The 18846-nt window shown below is 37.9% G+C and overlaps 1 protein-coding gene across 1 annotated transcript; it reads right to left on the bottom strand.

Moving 5' to 3' along the window:
* Window positions 1–641: 641 nt before the first annotated feature.
* Window positions 642–15413, bottom strand: PDCD1LG2 (programmed cell death 1 ligand 2). Its single transcript, XM_010392870.2, has 6 exons — window positions 15270–15413; window positions 8496–8562; window positions 6812–7174; window positions 5492–5773; window positions 3994–4134; window positions 642–1089 (listed from the first exon to the last, which is right to left on the bottom strand). The coding sequence occupies exons 2-6, from the start codon at window positions 8548–8550 to the stop codon at window positions 1007–1009; spliced, it is 924 nt and encodes a 307-aa protein (XP_010391172.1). The 5' UTR covers window positions 8551–8562; window positions 15270–15413; the 3' UTR covers window positions 642–1006.
* Window positions 15414–18846: the final 3433 nt, after the last annotated feature.

An 18846-nucleotide genomic window follows, 5' to 3' on the forward strand; every position in this document is an offset into this window, starting at 1 on the left:
ATCTTGTTACATCTATCTTAGTAGAAAACACTGCTTACCAAAGCCACTGGTCTTTCAAAATAATATGGCAGATCTTACCCAGTGCCCTTGTTTCACTATCTGATGACTACCTAAGAGGCAAAGTTGTTTCATTTTGGATGTTTTTCCAAATCTGGCATTCCATTATTAGGAAGTAAAGCAGCCTGACATGGAAAAGACTCACCTCTTCATCTGAACAAAGACAAAGTTACTGTTTAAAAATAACTAGTGCAGAAATCTGCCTGAGCTTCATTTTCACTTTTGCTTCCAAATTCCTCCTAAAGAAAATTCTGTTGAATCATCAGTTCAAATTTGAAACGTCTCACTCTTGTGTAGCATAACATCACAGTCCATGGTTTTTTACCTTACTGTGGGGTTTTACATAGACATGAAAATTCTCTTATGTGGCATAATGTTGATTTACTGGTGGTGTTGGGATTTTTTTTTTTGTCTGTCCTTTGATATAATTTCAACCTCTTTTGCTCTTGTGACATGAAATATCCTCTAGATGTTACCATCATAGAGAGTACTTGTGGCAATTTCCAGCTTAATGTGTTAGAAAATTTGGAAATGGGATACAGGCAAGTAATGATGTTTCCACCTGAAAGACGACTGACATAAGATAGCATTTACAGCTTTTATTCAAATTCCACAAGATATTTGAATGCAAGCACCATTCCTGAGACTGGAACAGTTAATAAAGCCATTCTTAAACAAAAATCCCTTGAGCAACAGTAAGTCCAAAAGTAAAGTGTATCAAAGGCACTCAGATGACCTCTTCACAGTGGTAAACCACATTTCATGACAGCATAGTTCTCAGTAACTTCAAGATAGAGTATCTGAGCAGGCATAGCTTTCCATCGTTGCAGTGCAAATACATCCCCATGAGTTCACTGTTTCACCAAGGCTAAAGTGCTGTAATTTTCTTTCAAATTCCCCAAAAACAGATAGAAGAAGTGCAAATTATGGCGTGTAGGATGAAGAATTTTCACAGACCCACAGTCCCACTGTCTCTTGAAGCTGTGACAGTTGACAAGTATAAAGCCTCAGTCTGAGAGTTAAAATCATCGCCTTAAAGAAAGAAAATGCCATTGTATTAGTTTAAAAATCTGCAGTGATTTAAGAAAATAAAAAGCCTGACTTTAACAACTGAGTGGTAAAGAGTAAAAGCTCTGTCTTCATTTTATGCAAGTCTTCGGGGTCATGCTGAAGTTACAGTGGCTCCTTAAAGCTGTCATGATTTACAAGAAAATCCTATTGCAATCTTTTCAGAAGAAAGAATTATCTCCTTTATCTGTAGTCCAAATTCTGAATTTTCTGTTACAACAAAGATATCACTCACTTTCAGCCATATACATGAAATAACAAAACTGAAATCTGTTTAGAAAGCATCCATGGGAATGATTGTCAGTAAATCTACGCATGTGATTAAAAGTGTGCAGAACTGGGACTTCTCTGATGAGTTCAAATGTCCTGTATATTCAGTTCTGATACAGCTTGAGCTGTTAGTTAAAACTGGTAACCTTAACAATCCTTGTTCCTGTAACTAGGACTGTATGGGTCATTTCCAAGGCACTGTGGTAAAGTATCTGTGGCTTTTATGCTTCAACTACCTACTCATCATGGAAAAAAGGTTCTTTCCAGTGTTTCTTAAAAATATATGATGCTGAGAAATATAAATATTTGTCATCTGACTTACTGCATGTTGCACAAAGTTTTTTTGTCATTAAAATGAAGAAGTAAAACCACAAAGAGCAGCCTCGTCTCCTTTAATTTCTTCATTTCACTAAGTGCACAGAGGAGGCTATGGCCTACAAAGTGGAAAAATTCTACAAAAGTAATACAAAAAGCCAGGGGAAGCCAAGCTATGCTCAGACAATGTGCACTGGAATTATGTCCGGACACGCACTAACGCTGTCCTCCAGAATTCTGCGTGCCTTGAGCTTGTGTTCATTAGTGCATGGCATGATGCCACTAAAGTTTCACACTGTCATATGAAAAATAAGAATGAGACTTTGACTACAGCAAGATTTCTGGAATGTGAAAGTGATTTCTGAAAGTGTTATTTTAACTGTAATATCTACTGTTGGCAGTGGATCGAACAGTTAGAGTTAAGATGCAAACAAGACAACCTGAGATGATTTGGAAATCAATGAATTCATGCCCTCTTCATCCAATCTCGGAATTTTTACCTACAAAATTTATTTTTGAAGCTGGTGACTTCTTCATGTATTTTTTAGCAATGAGAAACATGGGTAGATTCTCAAATAAATCCTGTCCTTGGAAAAGCCCTGAGTTGTCTCTGTGTTCAAAAATTGATACATATTGTTTCTTCAGGCTGCTTGGTCAGCTGCATCACAGTTTTACTCCATTTGTGCTCCTTGGCAGCCTCAGGACTGACCTCAATTTGCTGTGTGAGGGTCTGCTTGGACACCAAGGAATTACGGCTGAACCAAATACCTCTGTACCTAACACTGGCCACAGCCTCTCTCCTCACAGTGCATTAACCTGTCAAACTTTTATCTATAGGTACAAAACCTGATCTATATAAGTAGGTGTATTAAGATGTTTCTTGTCATATTGATTTATAGTTTTCTATGGTGGTATCTTTTTTTTTTCAGTTCAATTTTTGTACAGAACAGTTAGGTGCATCCTGGCAGTGTTTTAGGTATTACCTTCCCTCTGAAATGTAAAAATTCCTGGATGTCTAGGCAAGTCAGATGCTCATAAGATGAGAAGCAGCCCAGGAGATGATATAATATTACAGATAAATGAGGTATCATTTTATTTGTTGTTAAAACCTGTAGTCTGATCCAAAAGTATAACAGATTATTGCCACAAAAATACTGATGCTTTCCAAAACAACCAATTTTCTATGAGTATCCTTCTCAGACAAGACCACTAGAACTCCAGTTAGTATACAGAGGTGTGCGCTGAGCTATGTATGCAAGCTGCTGATACCTCAGTGAAAGGGAACCAGTATTTATAATTTTTTACATTGCCTAGAAGAAATTCAAAGCTTTAGAAACTGCATTTTTAAAAAACTCTTTAAAAAGTGAATTTAAACTCAAAACTACCCTCTATTTTTATGCAACATTCTTTAGGTTGAAATCTACATATTTTTTCAGATTTTAGATGTAAGAAAGAAAAATCTGTAGATGTAAATTTAGAAAATTGCATATGAGTTACTGTTCTCATCTTTCACATTAGGGTTCAGTTTTCTTTTCCCGTCTGTTAAAGTAGAAATTTAGCTTAAACATTTCTAGATTTGAAAGAAACAATACAATTCAATAAACCTGTAGATCAAACTGAGCTGTAAGCACAATTAAGTTTCTTCTTAAATCATACCAAATAAATAAACTTCTCTATGTTTCTTTTCTTTTACAAAATTTGAATCAAATTCTGAAGTCATAAAGTTAAGACTGTCCTTTCATGACTATAAATACATTTGTCTGGTTTACTGGAGTCTGTTAATTTGCAAGGAAATACTAGAATAATAGTCCGTATGCTTTATTACTTTTGCACTACTGCACATGCAAACAAGGAAAGAAACACCACGATAGTCCTGTATTGCACATCATTTTAGTTATAGAGTCCTAATGGAGTTGAAAAATAAAAATTCTGTGTAATATGCTGTAGCTACAATGTCTTTGTAGCTATGAAAAAAACACCATTCAAACAATGCTTTTACAGTCATCTTTACCCAAGGCAAAGTTTGTTCTCTATACAGAATACTAACCAGGCAGTTTTAAAAATGTGTCTTTCCATATACCTTGTCTCACATAGGTAACAGAATGAGGAAAATAAAACCCAACTCAAGTGACCCAACATCTCATTTTCTATCATCTTGTCATCTAGAAATAAAATGTGACCAAAGTCACACAAGAGTGCCTAGAGTTACTAAAATTTCCTAAAGATTGTTCACGGGAAAAAAATAAAATAGTGAAAAGTGTCACCATCTGAAGTAAAATGTACCTTTTTTGGCTTGCCCATTCTTGAATGTTTTTCTCTTCTGAAATATTATTAGTGCACAGAGAAGGACAGCTACAATCACACTTGTGGGGATGATAAATGAGATCAGGAGTTTTTTTCCACTATACTGTGTACTCATTAAAGCTGTCAAAAACATGAAAGGAAAGTAAATGTATAACTTACAAAACAGGCATTTTTTATCAAGTTATTGGTTCTGTTTCTCCAAAGTCTTGCTCTGACTGAACAAAGGATTTTTAAAATTTATCAACGTGTTTTACACCCATTTTATGAATATTTTGTTCTGAAATATTACTGTAAAAAGCCCTACAAAAAACCAGTGAAATCTCTCATTTGTATAACATTTGAGTCTGGCACCATTCTCTTGGCATCTGCCTTTGAAATATTTATATATATTGATGAAACCCCCTCTCAGTCTTCTCTTCTCCACACTAAACAGGCCCAGCTCCCAGTGTCTCCTTATAAGAGAGATGCTCCAGACCCCTCATCATCCTCATGGCCTCTGCTGAACCCTCTCCAGTACCTCCTTCTCTCTCGTGTCCTGACGAGCCCAGAACTGGACACAGCACTCCACATGTGGCCTCACCAGGGCTGAGTAGAGGGGCAGAATCACCTCCCTCAACCTGCTGGCAATGTTCTTCCTAATGCACCCCAGGCTACCATTGGCTTTCTTGGCTGGTTCATGGAGAGCTTTTTGTTCACCAGGACTCCCAGCTCCTTCTCTGCAGAACCACTTCAGAGCAGATCAGCCCCCACCCTGTGCTGGCACTTGAGGTAATTCCTCCCCAGGTGCAGGACTTACACCCCGTTGAACCTCATTAGGTTTCTCTTTGCCCAACCCTCCAGCCAGTCAATGGAATGGCACCACAGCCTTCAGGTGGATCAGCCACTCACCCCAGATTAGTGTCACCGCAAAACTGTGGAGGGTGCATTTGATTCCTTTGTCCAGGTTGTTGATAAAAAAATTGAATAAGCCTGGACCCAGTACTGATCCTTTGGGAATGCCACTGAGAGCAGGCCTCCGAATAGATTCTATTCCTCTGATCACGACCCTCTGTCATTCAACCAGTTCTTGATCCTGTTCATCTAACCCACATTTTCTGAGCTTACCTGTGAGAATGCTATGGGCAACAGTGTTAAAAGCCTTGCTGAAGTCAAGTAGACAACTAGATAGAACAATTAATTAGGAGTCTATCAGGGAAGACACCCAAGCAGGTGAAAAAATTCCCTCTGTATTGGCAGGAAAATAATGAAAGCTACCCTAAAATTAAAATATATAGAAAAATACAGACTGGTTTGTTGGAGTGGAACAACACACAGCTAGCTGTGACTTCAAAGACATAAATAATACTGATTTGGGAAATGGTTAATTTCCCAATAATCAATATTACACTGATTTCTAGAACTGAACTCCAGTGGTGGACCATAGCAGATGATGTATATGTGAACACTCTGTCATGTACAAGTTCGAGGTCATACGAACCTGAAGTGGAAACGTGAGCTGAAGTTTCTGCATTCAGTTCTTTATTCCAGAAGACACAGGTGTAGTTCTCACTCATATTTGGTTTGAATGTCAGGATGCTGGTGACATTGTAGAGGCCGTCTGCAGTCAGTGTATAGGTGGTATTGGCAGATCCACTAAGATTGAAATTCTCATTTTGCCAGAAAACCTCTGCCAGAGGAAAGCCTTCTGACTGGCACATAAAAACAAACTTGTCTTCACTTGGTATTCTCATTACTTGAGTGTTTATTCTCTTGTAAGGTGCTGCATAAGAAGTTGTTGAGTGAAATTGTTGTATGCAACAATAGTCATTTTCCCGCTTCACTTTCCCTGCTTCCCTTTAATACCATGTATTGTCTCTGGCTATATCTGTGGGACACTTATTTAAAATGATGAAGATGTTTTGTAGAACAATGCAAAATTGATTATTCAATCCTTATCATGCCTACAGCAACAGAACACACTCCAGTACTTTACACAGGGCAGAAGTTGACACTAAATTTGTAATTTATCAAGACAGAGGAGACAAGTGGAGCCTTATGGGACTCTTATTTTCACTTTTTGAATATGCCAGTTCAAGAAAGGTTAATTTTCATGTTTGTTCTTCCATAGCTTATAAACAGTGTAATATTTTCATCATAGTGGTATAAAATTGACTTTTCAGTTGGAACCAATGTAGGTCTTAAGAATGTCTGTGTCCATTTTTACATTTGATAAAGGTTGCTATTTAAATGTCTGGGTGGGAAATGAGTGCTGCCTTGTATCACACAGACATGCAATTAGTGGGAAATACCAGAAGTCTTGCAAAGGTCTGTTCTGTCATGCTGTCCAGTAGCATACACCTTTACTGCTATTTGGCTTTGATGAACACAGAAAATCACATGTCTTGCTCTGGGAGCTGCAATCACTTGGGGAATTCCCAGCCACGTGGGTAGTTGCAGCAGGGTTCATAAGGATATCAAAGCACCTCTGAGAAACTTTTGGGAATGACTAGAGGTGGCCCAAAAAAGCAGGGGATTAAATGAGAGGAGGGAGGTGGTGGCACCGGAGAAGAGTAGAAAGAAGAAGAAAGGAAGAAGGATGGAAGGAGAACAGATGCTGTCCCTCTCTGGCACTGGGTGCTTCTGGAGGAGCTCAGTTGTTGAACCAAAGGCTAGCCAGCACTAAGACAACGGCTTTGGGTCAGGTGGGGGCTAAGTACAAGGTCTTGGTGAGACAATTAACAAAAATTCTTTCAGATTAATCAATTTCTACAAGCTTGTAGGAATTTAGTAGAGACATACATTAAATTTAACCACTCACCTTTTACTTCCAAAGCAATGTACTTATAGTCCACGCCCTGGTAGTCAATGAGACAAAGGTATGATCCTGCATCTGTGACCTTCACATTGGTGATCTGAAGGATGGCTCGTCCCAGCTTCAGTTCACTGTGCAGAAGTGATGCTCTTCCTATGTAATCAGGATGTTGGGATGGAGGGAATGCCTTCCCATTGCGGAATGTGTACACCTCTTTTGATTTCAACCAGCCCTGCCTTTTCTGCTCCCAAACAACAGTCAGGAGTCCTAGATCTATTGAGCCATTCACAGGGAATCTGCATTCCATGGTCACATTGCTCCCATACTCTGCAGTGTAGAGCTGTTGAGGAACTTCAACTGTAAATAAAGCTACATGAGGAAAACAGAACAGTTTTGTTTGTTTCATTAAAATATGTTCTGATTTTCTTTAAATTTGGGCAAAACTGTGTCAGATAGTATACAGATAGTGTACTGTATACAGTGTTTGACTAAACATCTTAAGCATTTTTTGTTCATATTCACACTAATATTTTTACCATATAGCAATTATAGCTAATCATCTACATTCTGTATTGATTACAGAATGTGAAAGATGAGGGCAAAATGAGCAAGCTTTTTTTTTTTTTTCACATTTTATTAATAACTTAGGGCTCGGCTGGTGGTTAAACAGGGACCATTTTTATGAAACTATGATATGGTCTCTTACATGTCCTAAGGTTGTAGTAAAAGCAACCATTAATTGTGAAAATTGTAAATCTAATTTCACTATCTTTTACAAAAAGAAATGCCAGTGTAATTTCCTGTGAAACAGAGCTGCACTGGATAAACATGTAAAGCTCACAATTGCTATGTAGCAATTACAGTCTCCACAAACCTGGAGCCATGTGAATATCATTTGATCCCATGCATTTTCTCAGATACATGCAGCAGTATTACAGAAAATATATCAAAATAATCTTAGCCACTCACTCAATCTGAAATTAATATTGTTATGAATAGTTTGCCACTTTAAAGTGTACTTTATATGGCAGAGTTAATTATAATACCTCATTCAATATAACTTGTTACTGCTTTCCATATTGGATGTACCATATATTGGTAGACTTAATTCAGGAGCACTTGGAAGTGTTGGTAGGGACATTCCAAAGAGAAGTCCATGCAACTCTTCATGCATTCGTTTTATTATACGTGTCTCTGAAATACTAACTAGGAAACCGTAGCATTGCTAGATTCCCTTTAGCAATGTTTATTTATTCGCTCTAATACAAATGTAACGAGGAAAGAAATTATGTGAAAATGTGCCAAGCTCCTTCTGAGTTTTAGCCAAGCTGCTTCTGCTACAGGCATGGACAGGGGAACACAAGTGATTTTACTTCTCCCCATCTCACTCAGAGGTTGCTCTGCTTCCCAGTGGGTGTGGGTTGCTTTGGTCATCCTCCTTCTCAAGCCATGCCTGCTGATGCTGGACATCTCAGCTGCCAATACAAGATATGTTAAAGAAGCCTGACTGGAAAGTGGCGGACACCTGTCCTGTGCTCAGTCAGTGCCAGTGTCTTCCGTGAGATGGAGAACAGAGGCTCCAGACATTACTGACCATTCATGCTAGTACTGCTGGAGGTGCAGAAGCCCACAGGCTAAGGGCTGCGTTATGTTCTGCTGGTGGATCTGAAAGGCCTAGTTTCTGTCTTACCTGAAACCCTGGAGAGCTGTGTTTCCAGCAACAGCACTGTGAGGATCTGGAACATTTTCTCAGAGATCTGAAATAAAAGTAGGATTGCATTAGAACTTGCAATCTTCTACTGAGGCAGATCAGAGCCGTGCTAGCCTTTAAAATCCATCACAGATCATCAACAGCAAAAATAGAAACATACACTAGGCTACCAGCAGAAACAAGGAAAATCCTTATTGGAACAACATATGCACACACAAAGAATATGAACCAATAGCAACAAAACAGTGGCAATCAAGGGAAATAAAACATTTCCGCAACTTCACTCATGACATTTTCAGGATCTGTAGTTCGCAGGCAGTTTTAAATAGTCTGACAGGGAAATGCTTTTGCATTTTTTACTCCCCACGTACAGTCAATTGCAATTGACTTTTTCCGTGCAGGAGAGAGTCATGAACAAACACAAGCAGATTTTTTAACTGTCTGCACTAACACCTGATCTAGTTTACTAGATTTTTAACCCTGCTTTTGTTTCAACTGTGCTTTGCATGGGGTTTTTTGCAGGTTCTTATTGCCTTAAACCTAAAGACCAGGAAATACCTGGAACAAATTGTGAGGCAGTGGAAATCTCAGGATGAGTAAATTAATTTTTGCTTCAGAAAGGATTAGAATGAAGACTTACTGCTACTAATTCTTTCACTTTACATATGACAGTGTCTAAGATGTACAAATTGCCTTGTATCACTGATTGTAAACCAACAGCCCTGGAATAATGCAAAAGGAGTAAGTACAGTTCTTGAGTGAGTATATTTGTGTTCCAGTTGCAAGCAAACTATTGAATATTTTTCATGCTATTGTGTACAGGTCAACATAACTAAAAAGATAAAAAACCCCAAACAAACAGCAAAGAAATACCAGGGGTAAAATTTATAATAAAACTAGTGAGATAATAGAAAAAAAGAAAGAGTTACTTTGAATAAAGCTTGCTGACATGCAGTTTAATCTGAAAAAAAAAAAAGTAGTGAATAAGATCCAGAAATAAGCTACAAGGAACTAAAGAAGAGAAGGAGCAATTTTAGACTTCCCCAGAGCTAGACTTACTGGAGGAGGGGTTTAATTTTACTTCCCTATTCTTTTGTGGGCTCAGCTTGAAACATTCTGGTTCCAAATTTCTCAGGTGCTGAGTTCTTTCATTGTTTCTACCCTTGAGCTTTCAGTATCTTGGAAAGGGAGGCTCAAACTTCAGCAAATTAGCAGCCAAAATTATGGGACTTTTTCTGGAAATTTAGACTTTAATCATGTGATGTCACAAAAGTTTATGAGCAAACTACTTTAAGCAGACTTATTACATGTAAATGAAAGCTAGTTACCTTTATCAGAGGACTGACTGAGCCCATCACTACTTGATGCATGATGAGACATAATTACTTTGGCTGTGGGAGAAAGGAGCTAATAAATGTTATCAGTATCACTATTTTCCAGATGCAGAAGTAAAGGCGGTTAGTATTTACCATCCTCAATCTCCTGCTATGCTGACTTCTCCACACAGTTTACCTAGGATCAGGTGGACATAAGGGGAAGAAGTGAATGAAGAACGGAACAATATTTCACATCAAGGTTTAGGTCCCTGGATTAACTTTATGTGAGACATTTTAGGGATTCTGCTCTCTTTTTGTAGTTCAGAGTACATGCAGGGCATGTCTATTTTATAATGTAGAGGATAGGATTTTTAAAATTATGCATATTGTGGATACAAAAATGCTGCTAGCAAGAATTTTCTTGCTATTTTCTAAGTCCATGAGAGACTTTTCTATCTCACGGAAGATAGTAGCAGAGTTCTGTAAACAATGAAACACCTGCAAACTTGAGAAGCCTTGTTTATACTATAGTAGAAAAATATTTTGACAATGATCCTTGTCCAATTAGACTATGAAGAAAAAGTCTATAAAAGTGTTTGTAGAATGATTAAATCAATCAATCTTGCTGCACAATTCCTGCTTGCTGGGTCTTCTCTCCTCCTCCCTGTGGCTGCAGGACACATAATATACCCTAGGGCATTTCAATACATATTACTGAGAGTAAGAATAAGATACACAATCAAAGCCCCAGCAGATTGAAATCATAATTATTAAATATCAAGTAAGAGTAAATCCTGCCTGACCAGAGGGATTAGCATTTGAAAAGCATTTGAAAAGCATTACACATACATAATATGTGTATATAAATGCACAAAAGAACCCAAATATGAGAACATTTTCACGTGTGATACTGAAAGCAGTCATGGAATGCTTGTGGAAATCAGGAAGGATCTGTATTAGAAAGATCAAAGATCTATTAACAGATATATGTATTAGAAGGATCAAGGATCTGTCAGCAAGGATCTGTATTAGAAGGTGTCCTTCTTTATTTCCATGATCTCACTAGCAGACATCAAGTTGTGCAACCTCAGTGCAATCTACCCATGCAACTTCATCATGTGACTCTGACACACTTCCATACAGAAGCACCAGCATGTGGAAGGTGATTTCTTCTGAGCTTGCACTACTAACCATTCATGCTGTTACAGAATAGCCCTCATGTTCTTGCTGCTTTTCATAAAACATGTATCATGCCCTGTTCTGCAGTAGTCCTTTTACACAACTATCCTAACTTCTCCTAAGCTTATGCACAGCACTGTCTTTTGTTCTTTTCCTTTAGGCAAAAGGCCATTTCTAAAATGTATTCATCATATCTCTGCTACAAATTCGTAGGTATTAAACAAGGAATGCTGGGCGGTAAAAATCAGCAACTTAATGGTTCTTGCAGCAAAGTGAGGAGTTGAAAATACACATCTGAGAACAGTAAGAAGTAGCATAACATTTCAACAGCAATTCAGATCCAGTCACTAAATTAATTTCCCAGACCAACCTGCAGGAGAAAAAGCAAGTTACCACACAGTACTGTGTGATTATGAGTAAAGCTGAAAAAAACTTGGAGAATTGAGGTGGTGAAAAGCATCACATCAAACATCTCAAGATCATAATGGCTTTTTATGAGTTGTAATATTTTCAATGAAGATGTAGGGCCCAAGACTAAAAATTTGAATGGTAACAATGAAAACAAAAGTATGATGATGAACAGGGAAAAGGAGGAATATAATCTTGTCTTTTTATACCACTTTTTTGCTTTACTGGAAGTACAAAGTTGAAACCTGTACTTGACTTCATTGGCCCACAGGTAACATATTCTGGTAAGTTCTCTTAGTGAATGCTGAGTGAAATCCAGACACCAATGATAATAATTTGCTAAAGATCAAAATGATACTAAGTATTGTTTTTCTCCTCTTGATTCATTCAGTTGATCGTGCCTGTGACTCTAGTCCTGGCCCCAGCTCACATATCCAGAGGGATTATAACACTTGTCTCAAAAAAGGGGTAATTTTTGACCAATGAAATGCCTTATTTCACATAAAATCTTGAATGATTTTCCAAAATCCTTCTAGTAAGAAGTGAGAAGGATATTTCTTGTTCCCTTGGAAAATTTAGACAAGCTGTACAAGCTGTATGCTCCATGCAACAATATTATTCCATTTTCAACATAATGTATAGGCTTCTACAGACAGAAGTGAAAAGGTGTTTCTCTTGACAAAGCTGGATGTTATAAGGACACTCTCAGGAACTGAAACCAGTCACAAAATATAAATTTCAAACTGCAACATGCTTAAGCCATGGAGCTCTTGAGCAAAAGCTAGGATAGTTTTGACCTCTTTGGTATGTGTTTATTGTTATGGCTACTGGATCTTATTTTCAGAAAACACTCATGTGAACCACAATGAGGTTGGCACCAATCTAGTCATGAGAGGATTGGTTTGGCCTCAGTTAGTGACAACTCTCACAATGCTCATAATATTAAGTTTACAAGAAGTTTGTTAAGCAAAGGATTATGAAGATCACAGAGTATTTTGCAATCTACTCCTTTCTAACAAAGATTGAAACTCACATATGAATAATGTAAATTAAATCCTATTCCTTTCATCCATGAAAGATCATAATGCTTTTCTTAAGTAAAAGGAGCATCTTAGTATAAGATTCTCTGGAACTACCTTTGGTTAGTACCCTTGCTATGATTGCTCCTGCACATGGCAGGGGGTTTGGAGTAGATTGCCTTTAAAGGTTCCTTCCAACTCAAATAATTCTATGGTTCAATAGGTCTATGATTATTCTCAACACAAGTTTAACAAAGGATCCTGAACAAAATCCTTGTGCTGTCCACTAAACAAAACAAACAGAGGCACAGTCACTGCTTCAGGAACATTCTAGTCTAATAAATCATGGAAAGCCCTTTCCTGGAAACATTGTTTCAGCTATTAAAATATTTGTATTCCAGAAAATTGATGATTTAGAACAGTAAACACATTTAGTGTCTACATAATGAAAGTTAGCAGCATTAAGCAAGCAGAGTTTTGTAGAGCCATAATTTCCACTAGAATAATCAGAACAGCTGGAAAAGGTAAAAAAGCTTTCAAGCACACCAACTTTCCTCCAGGTTTAAAGCAGAAGTCAAATCAACACAGAAGTTCACAATAATCACTCAAATTTCATTCTGGAAGATCAAAGGATTAAAGCACTGAGGAAAGGGTATTTGGTCCTTTTAAAGTTTAATGGCTATTTAGTATTGTATTTCCCTGCAGACCAAGGTATCTCATTGCCAGCACTTATGATATGATCATGCTAGGTATAACACAGGTGTTCTTACAATGTAGAAGGAAGTAGGGACATTGAACTCCAGGATTGGGAGCTGGGAGGATGGAAATGTCACCAGGCTGGCCAGCTGGCCTGTGTTTGCCTCCACACGATCTGTCATGTACACTTTAGCAAACAAGGTCTTGCAAGTGGTCTTGTATCCTGAGACATCCGGAGCTGGTAGGATTTGTTATGGATTTGAAACACCAATATTGCAATTGATCTGTTCACTCCTACATTCAAAGTTTTTGCTCTGCTGCTGACAAACTCTGCAACATTACTGAGCTGAGATCAGCTCCAACCATGCTTTTCCTAATCCCTCTCCTTCTACACTCTCTGTTTTATTGTACTGCAAAGCTAGAACCTGTACTAAGCACAGCACAGTGCCTTCTATAAATACTCCAAAATGACAAACTCATCTTAATCAAAAGCAATCAAGCTGTGTTTATGTGGCATCTGACTTGGCTCCATTTGACTCTTCCTGCATGGAAGGGAGTTTTATGCTCACTTAGTTAGAAAAGAGACTATCTTCTCATGCACCTACATACACAGCAAAAGATTATATGGTCCCAGTCACTGTTTGTTTTGTCTTTTTCTGTTATGGAAACTCCCTTGCCTTCTGTGCATTTTGCAAAGCTTTTTCTCAAAAGCTTTGTTCCAAGACTCTTACGTGTGCAGAAAGACACAACTTTTTGATATCTTCATGAAATGGCTAAACTGATTTTACTTTCAATGTAGGATCCAGTTTAAAGAAAAGAAAAGAAACAAAACAAAAAATTAAAGAAAAAAAGGTTTAAAATCCTAGGTCAGAAAATAAACAACAAAATAAAAGAAAAGACAGCATTAGATCCTCATACAAACTACAGCTGTTTTATATCTCACCATCAGAAAGAAGGTACTTTGTTTCCATTGCAGGAATTTCATAAAAAAACCTAACCATGCATATTAAAATTTGTTCCAAGTCCATTTCTCCAGCCTGTCTCTGTGTATTGTGTGGACATAATCTCTTGCTCTCATTCTCTCAAACCCACCTTATCCACCTTATCTCACCTGTTGTTCTTCCTCCTATTGCAGTCCCTTGTCCCCTCACCACACAGGCAATTTACTGTTGGGACCATTGCTTTGTTCCTGATCACCTGTGACAGCCTATTTGCATCATTTCAGTCTGCTCTCCCTCTCACTTCATCTTTCAGGTGAAGAGATATAATTTCTCACTTCCTCCTTTGCTCACGCTATCTGTGAATTCTCACTTTCCTTGCACTGTTTAACTGTCACCTGTTGTATATTTTCCACTGTCAGTTTTTTTGTCCTATGAGAAATATAATCATTCTAATACAGCCACTTTTTTTCCCTTTTTTAAAAGAATTGATACTAGGATAGAATTGGGATGAAATTTTGTTACATTTAAAATTCAATTCTGTATTCCACAGAACCTTTCAGAACCTTTCAGCTCTTAGCAGCATTGCTGAACACACGGTAACATTCTGGCATGATACAATGAAAATTTTCTTTCATATCTCCAGCTTCTACACAAAGCAAGACTTCTCGGAGAGGCACAAGAACTTCTCCTCTTCACAGCCTGTGCTCTTTCTGGGATGCAGAAGGAGAAAGTCTCCAGACTTGCTGAACCATCAAAGCAATACATTGTGGGCAGATAGTGGGTTAATAACAACTAAAAGAAAGTAAAGAGGAATAGACAGATACAAATATATACAGCAGTTTTTTTCCCCATTCAAATCTTCCCTGAAATGCAGGATAAAATATTCACTAACAGCTACATCCTCATGCATAAACTGAAGAGGCTCACCAGCACCACTCCTCTGCCTTTGCCTATGACAGAGGATAGAGTTGCAAGACAGGTTCAGCTTCTAAAACTATCAGGACTAGACGTTATATGGACCTGTGTTTTAGGATCTGGAACTTATCCAGTCTTTCGTTCAGAATCAGAGTCTATATCCCAGTAATAATTTGAAAAAAAACTTAAGTAAAACTTAAGAATCTAGGAAAAAATCTGCAATTCATCAGTCAGAAATACAGGAAACATCAACTGGCATTTTATCAGTGTTATACTCACATTAGATCTTTATGCAGGTCATTGCAATCTGATTCATGTAACAGCAAAGATATTCAAAGCTCTATCCTATTTGCACCACAGTAGAAACTACCCAGCTCTTGTGACAGTCTATAACATGCACCAATAGCACAGCTTGTAGGCTGATCTTATTCAGGCTCTATGTCACAAAAAACTGACTATGTTGAAAGGATGTTTCTTAGGATGTTGTTAGCAGTTTCAGTTTCATGCTGAATGTATGCTGAGCTCAGTTCTCTGCATTGCTGAGAATGTGCATCCAAAAAAATTATACAAAGCATTCTGTAAAATATATATGGTCCAATTCTGCTTTTGATTATACCCATGATTTTTCACTGGGTTTATAACCATTTAGAGCAGTGTACAGCATTGGCATCTAAACTTGCTTACTAGGACTGTTTGCCATTCATGAAACTATCAAGTTACATTTTCTTAGTTTTCATCAGATTAATATTACAAGAATTCATCAAGCAGTTACCTAATATTTGCAGAACCCATTTCTTCTTAATTTTCATCTAAATTGATGTTATTAAAAAAAAAATCACCATGAGGCTAATCAAATACTCCAGAGAGGTTGTGAGTCTCCATCCTTACAAATACACCAAACTTTGATGTCACTGCTTTGAGTGGAAGATTGGATTAGGTGACTGACAGATCCTGTTTCCAATTCAAAAGTATTGTGTTCTATCAAACAGCTTTATCAAGGGAGAGACATAAAAGAGAAACAGTTTCCTCCCAGGTTTCAAGGATGCATTTGTGCTACAGGTGGACACATATACTCTTTTGTCTCCTGTTAGATTCTCACTGCTTGGGAGAATTGTGTTCTACCTCAACATGAAAAATGATTGTGGCTTTACTCCTGTGAATCCTATCTGATTTGGGATGATGTATGATGATTGCCTGCCTCACAGTTCCAGACTGATTTAGACCATGAAATCATGTCTTCTGCTGTCTAGTACAGAGCAAACTAGTTCAACAAAACCACTGTTACATTATTTTATTTTTTCTCAGTAAGCTTATCATGCATAGCCCTGTCACACAAAGTAATTCATGGGTAGTCTCACATTTTCTCAGAAAAGCCCCAATGATTTCTTTGGCAGAAGTCACTGATTTGGATGACAGAAAAGAAACACCAAAGTTACTTCACAGGCACCATCACTGTCTTCTACTCATTCTGAGCCCGTCCTGCCTACAGTATGTTTCCTTCATGTGTTCCCATTTTGGAACAGAGAGATAGCTCTGTGAAATTGCCCAAGAGTGACTTGCCTTAGGCATCACATGAACCCAGTAGTATCTGACTTGCCTGGGACAATTATATATTTGCAGGACCAGAGAAATACGGAGAGAGAGACAGGGAATCTGGGAGAAGATGCTGAAAAATCAGAAGTCCTACCGTTAACATCTGCAAAAGCAGAAATTCCACTGTTAACATCTTTGTTGTTTTCCGGGACAGCCCAAGCTTGAATAATGCACCATTGGTACTTTTTTGGCCAAAGGGGAAAAGGGACACGTCCTGCAATGCTGCTCCATGAAAAGCTATGCGGGTCAATAGCAATGATTCTATTTTTCATATTATTTAATGGAATTGTTATTAGTAATAGCTTTCATATTCTGCAAAATTAAATGCCACATCATGAAACAGGCCACCACACAGGTTCATGGATACATTTGTTAAATAAATGAGTCCTTAACTGAAATAGCAGTAAGCCAGTTTAGATTGTGCACATGAACCAGGCTTTTCTGAGCACTTTTGGAAATCTAATAATGCTTGGCCATCAGGAAGTAAAATGCAGCTTACTGAAGCTAAGTCTGCTCCTGCTTGCTGCTGTATTTTGTCTTCCAGATATCCAAAAACACTGAAGTAACATGCAAATGTTTTTAACCAAAGGAAAAAGATGTTATTACATATATAGTGCTTAACTACATTTTTTTGTGTTACAATAGGAAGGATTTCCACTTATCTAGCTCCCATGAGCTAAATGTGTTCTATTTTCACTTCTTCCTGTGTCTTCTTCCTGTGCAACGAGTGGAAAATACTTGAGCTGAAACCACTCATGGCACTGGAGGATAAACATGTGGGCCTGTCTCCCAGTATTCATAAAAGTGAAGCCACAAGACTAAGATTATACTAAAAGCTTAATTTCTAAAATTAGATTATACAAGTTCTGCTTTGTATTTCAGAGAAGTATAAAGTAGAGCTTGTTTAGTGAAGACAGGTCTTTTCTCCTTACCTGTTAGTCACCACATGCCCTGCTTTTCCAAGGAAGTAGCAAAATTTTATGCTTCCCATCAACCACTCAGGGATTCAAGCACTGTCATTTTAGAAGTTAGGGTTCAGCTACAGAATTTATGTTTGTCCCCTCATTTAGTTATCCTACTCATCTGACATACAGCATTTCCAACAGTAACTTGCCCTTTCTCCTGCTGGGCAAAGAGAAATGTAACTGTTCCTGCTGTCCAGTGGAGTTTGATAAAGACCTTAACTACAGTTCCATAACCCTAAGCATGCACTGTTAACAGCACTGCCTTGCAAGGCTTTTAAGGACTAACAAGAGGAGACTTCTTCACTTTTACTTTAATATGCACACAACTTCTCCAGTCTCAAACAGGAAGTAGAAAGAGAAAAGGTCATCTTGTCTGGAAGGGGAATTATTTATGTGGTAATAAGATTTTACATTTGTGTGCTGAGTCAGCACTTTGTCTACAAATGGCCCTGATATTTCAAAAACCCCTCTGTAGATAATTAAAATTCAGCCATCACCTTCAATGACACCCAGACTCAAAAAGCATGTTGGGAAGCAGGAGGAGATGTTCAAGTTCACATAGCAACCTCAAAGAATCAAATGGCAAGAATCAGTATAAGAATACACAAACTTTGCAATGAATTGGGGAAATCACTGTGTAGTAACTATTTTGCTTAACTGGGGTTGACCAACCCCATTATGATTCTGAGACACATTTCTCTATTCTACTACATAGGAGAGCTTTCGGAGAATATTAAACACAATCTTACATTAGCTAGATTGAATATTGCCAGCAGTGAAACCCTGGCATTCATGAATGAGGACTGTGTCCACATCCTTAGAACTGCACAATAAACTTATTTATTTTCGACTGAAAAATAAAACCTGAGTCCAATGAGATTCCAGTTCTCTGCCATCTCTTCTTCGTGGGAGCCATTAGGGGACATGGCTGTAGGCTGTCTTCTACACACAAATCTTAAAATACTGTTTTTCTCAGAAATTTGCAAGTAGACCTTATACTACTTACTGACAGGTCAAGGTGATGCCTTAGGTTTTAATTTTTGTATTTTTCAAATTCTATACTGCTTAGTGTGTAACTCTGAATTTTCTTGTATCCTGTTAACTTCTGCTGTCTCATGCCAGGTAGACATAACAAAGCCTCTCTGGGCCTGCTCTTCAAGGACACCCAGACCACCTAGGCCCAAAAAGTATAAACCAAAGAGCCTCTAAGGGGGGGGCAAGCGGAGGGGAATTACATCATTAACTGAAGCTTTAATTGGAGAATTTACCCTGATATGCAAATGAACCAAACCTATAAA

This window comes from Corvus cornix, chromosome Z (assembly GCF_000738735.6).
Source record: "Corvus cornix cornix isolate S_Up_H32 chromosome Z, ASM73873v5, whole genome shotgun sequence".
NCBI classification, from domain to species: domain Eukaryota; kingdom Metazoa; phylum Chordata; class Aves; order Passeriformes; family Corvidae; genus Corvus; species Corvus cornix.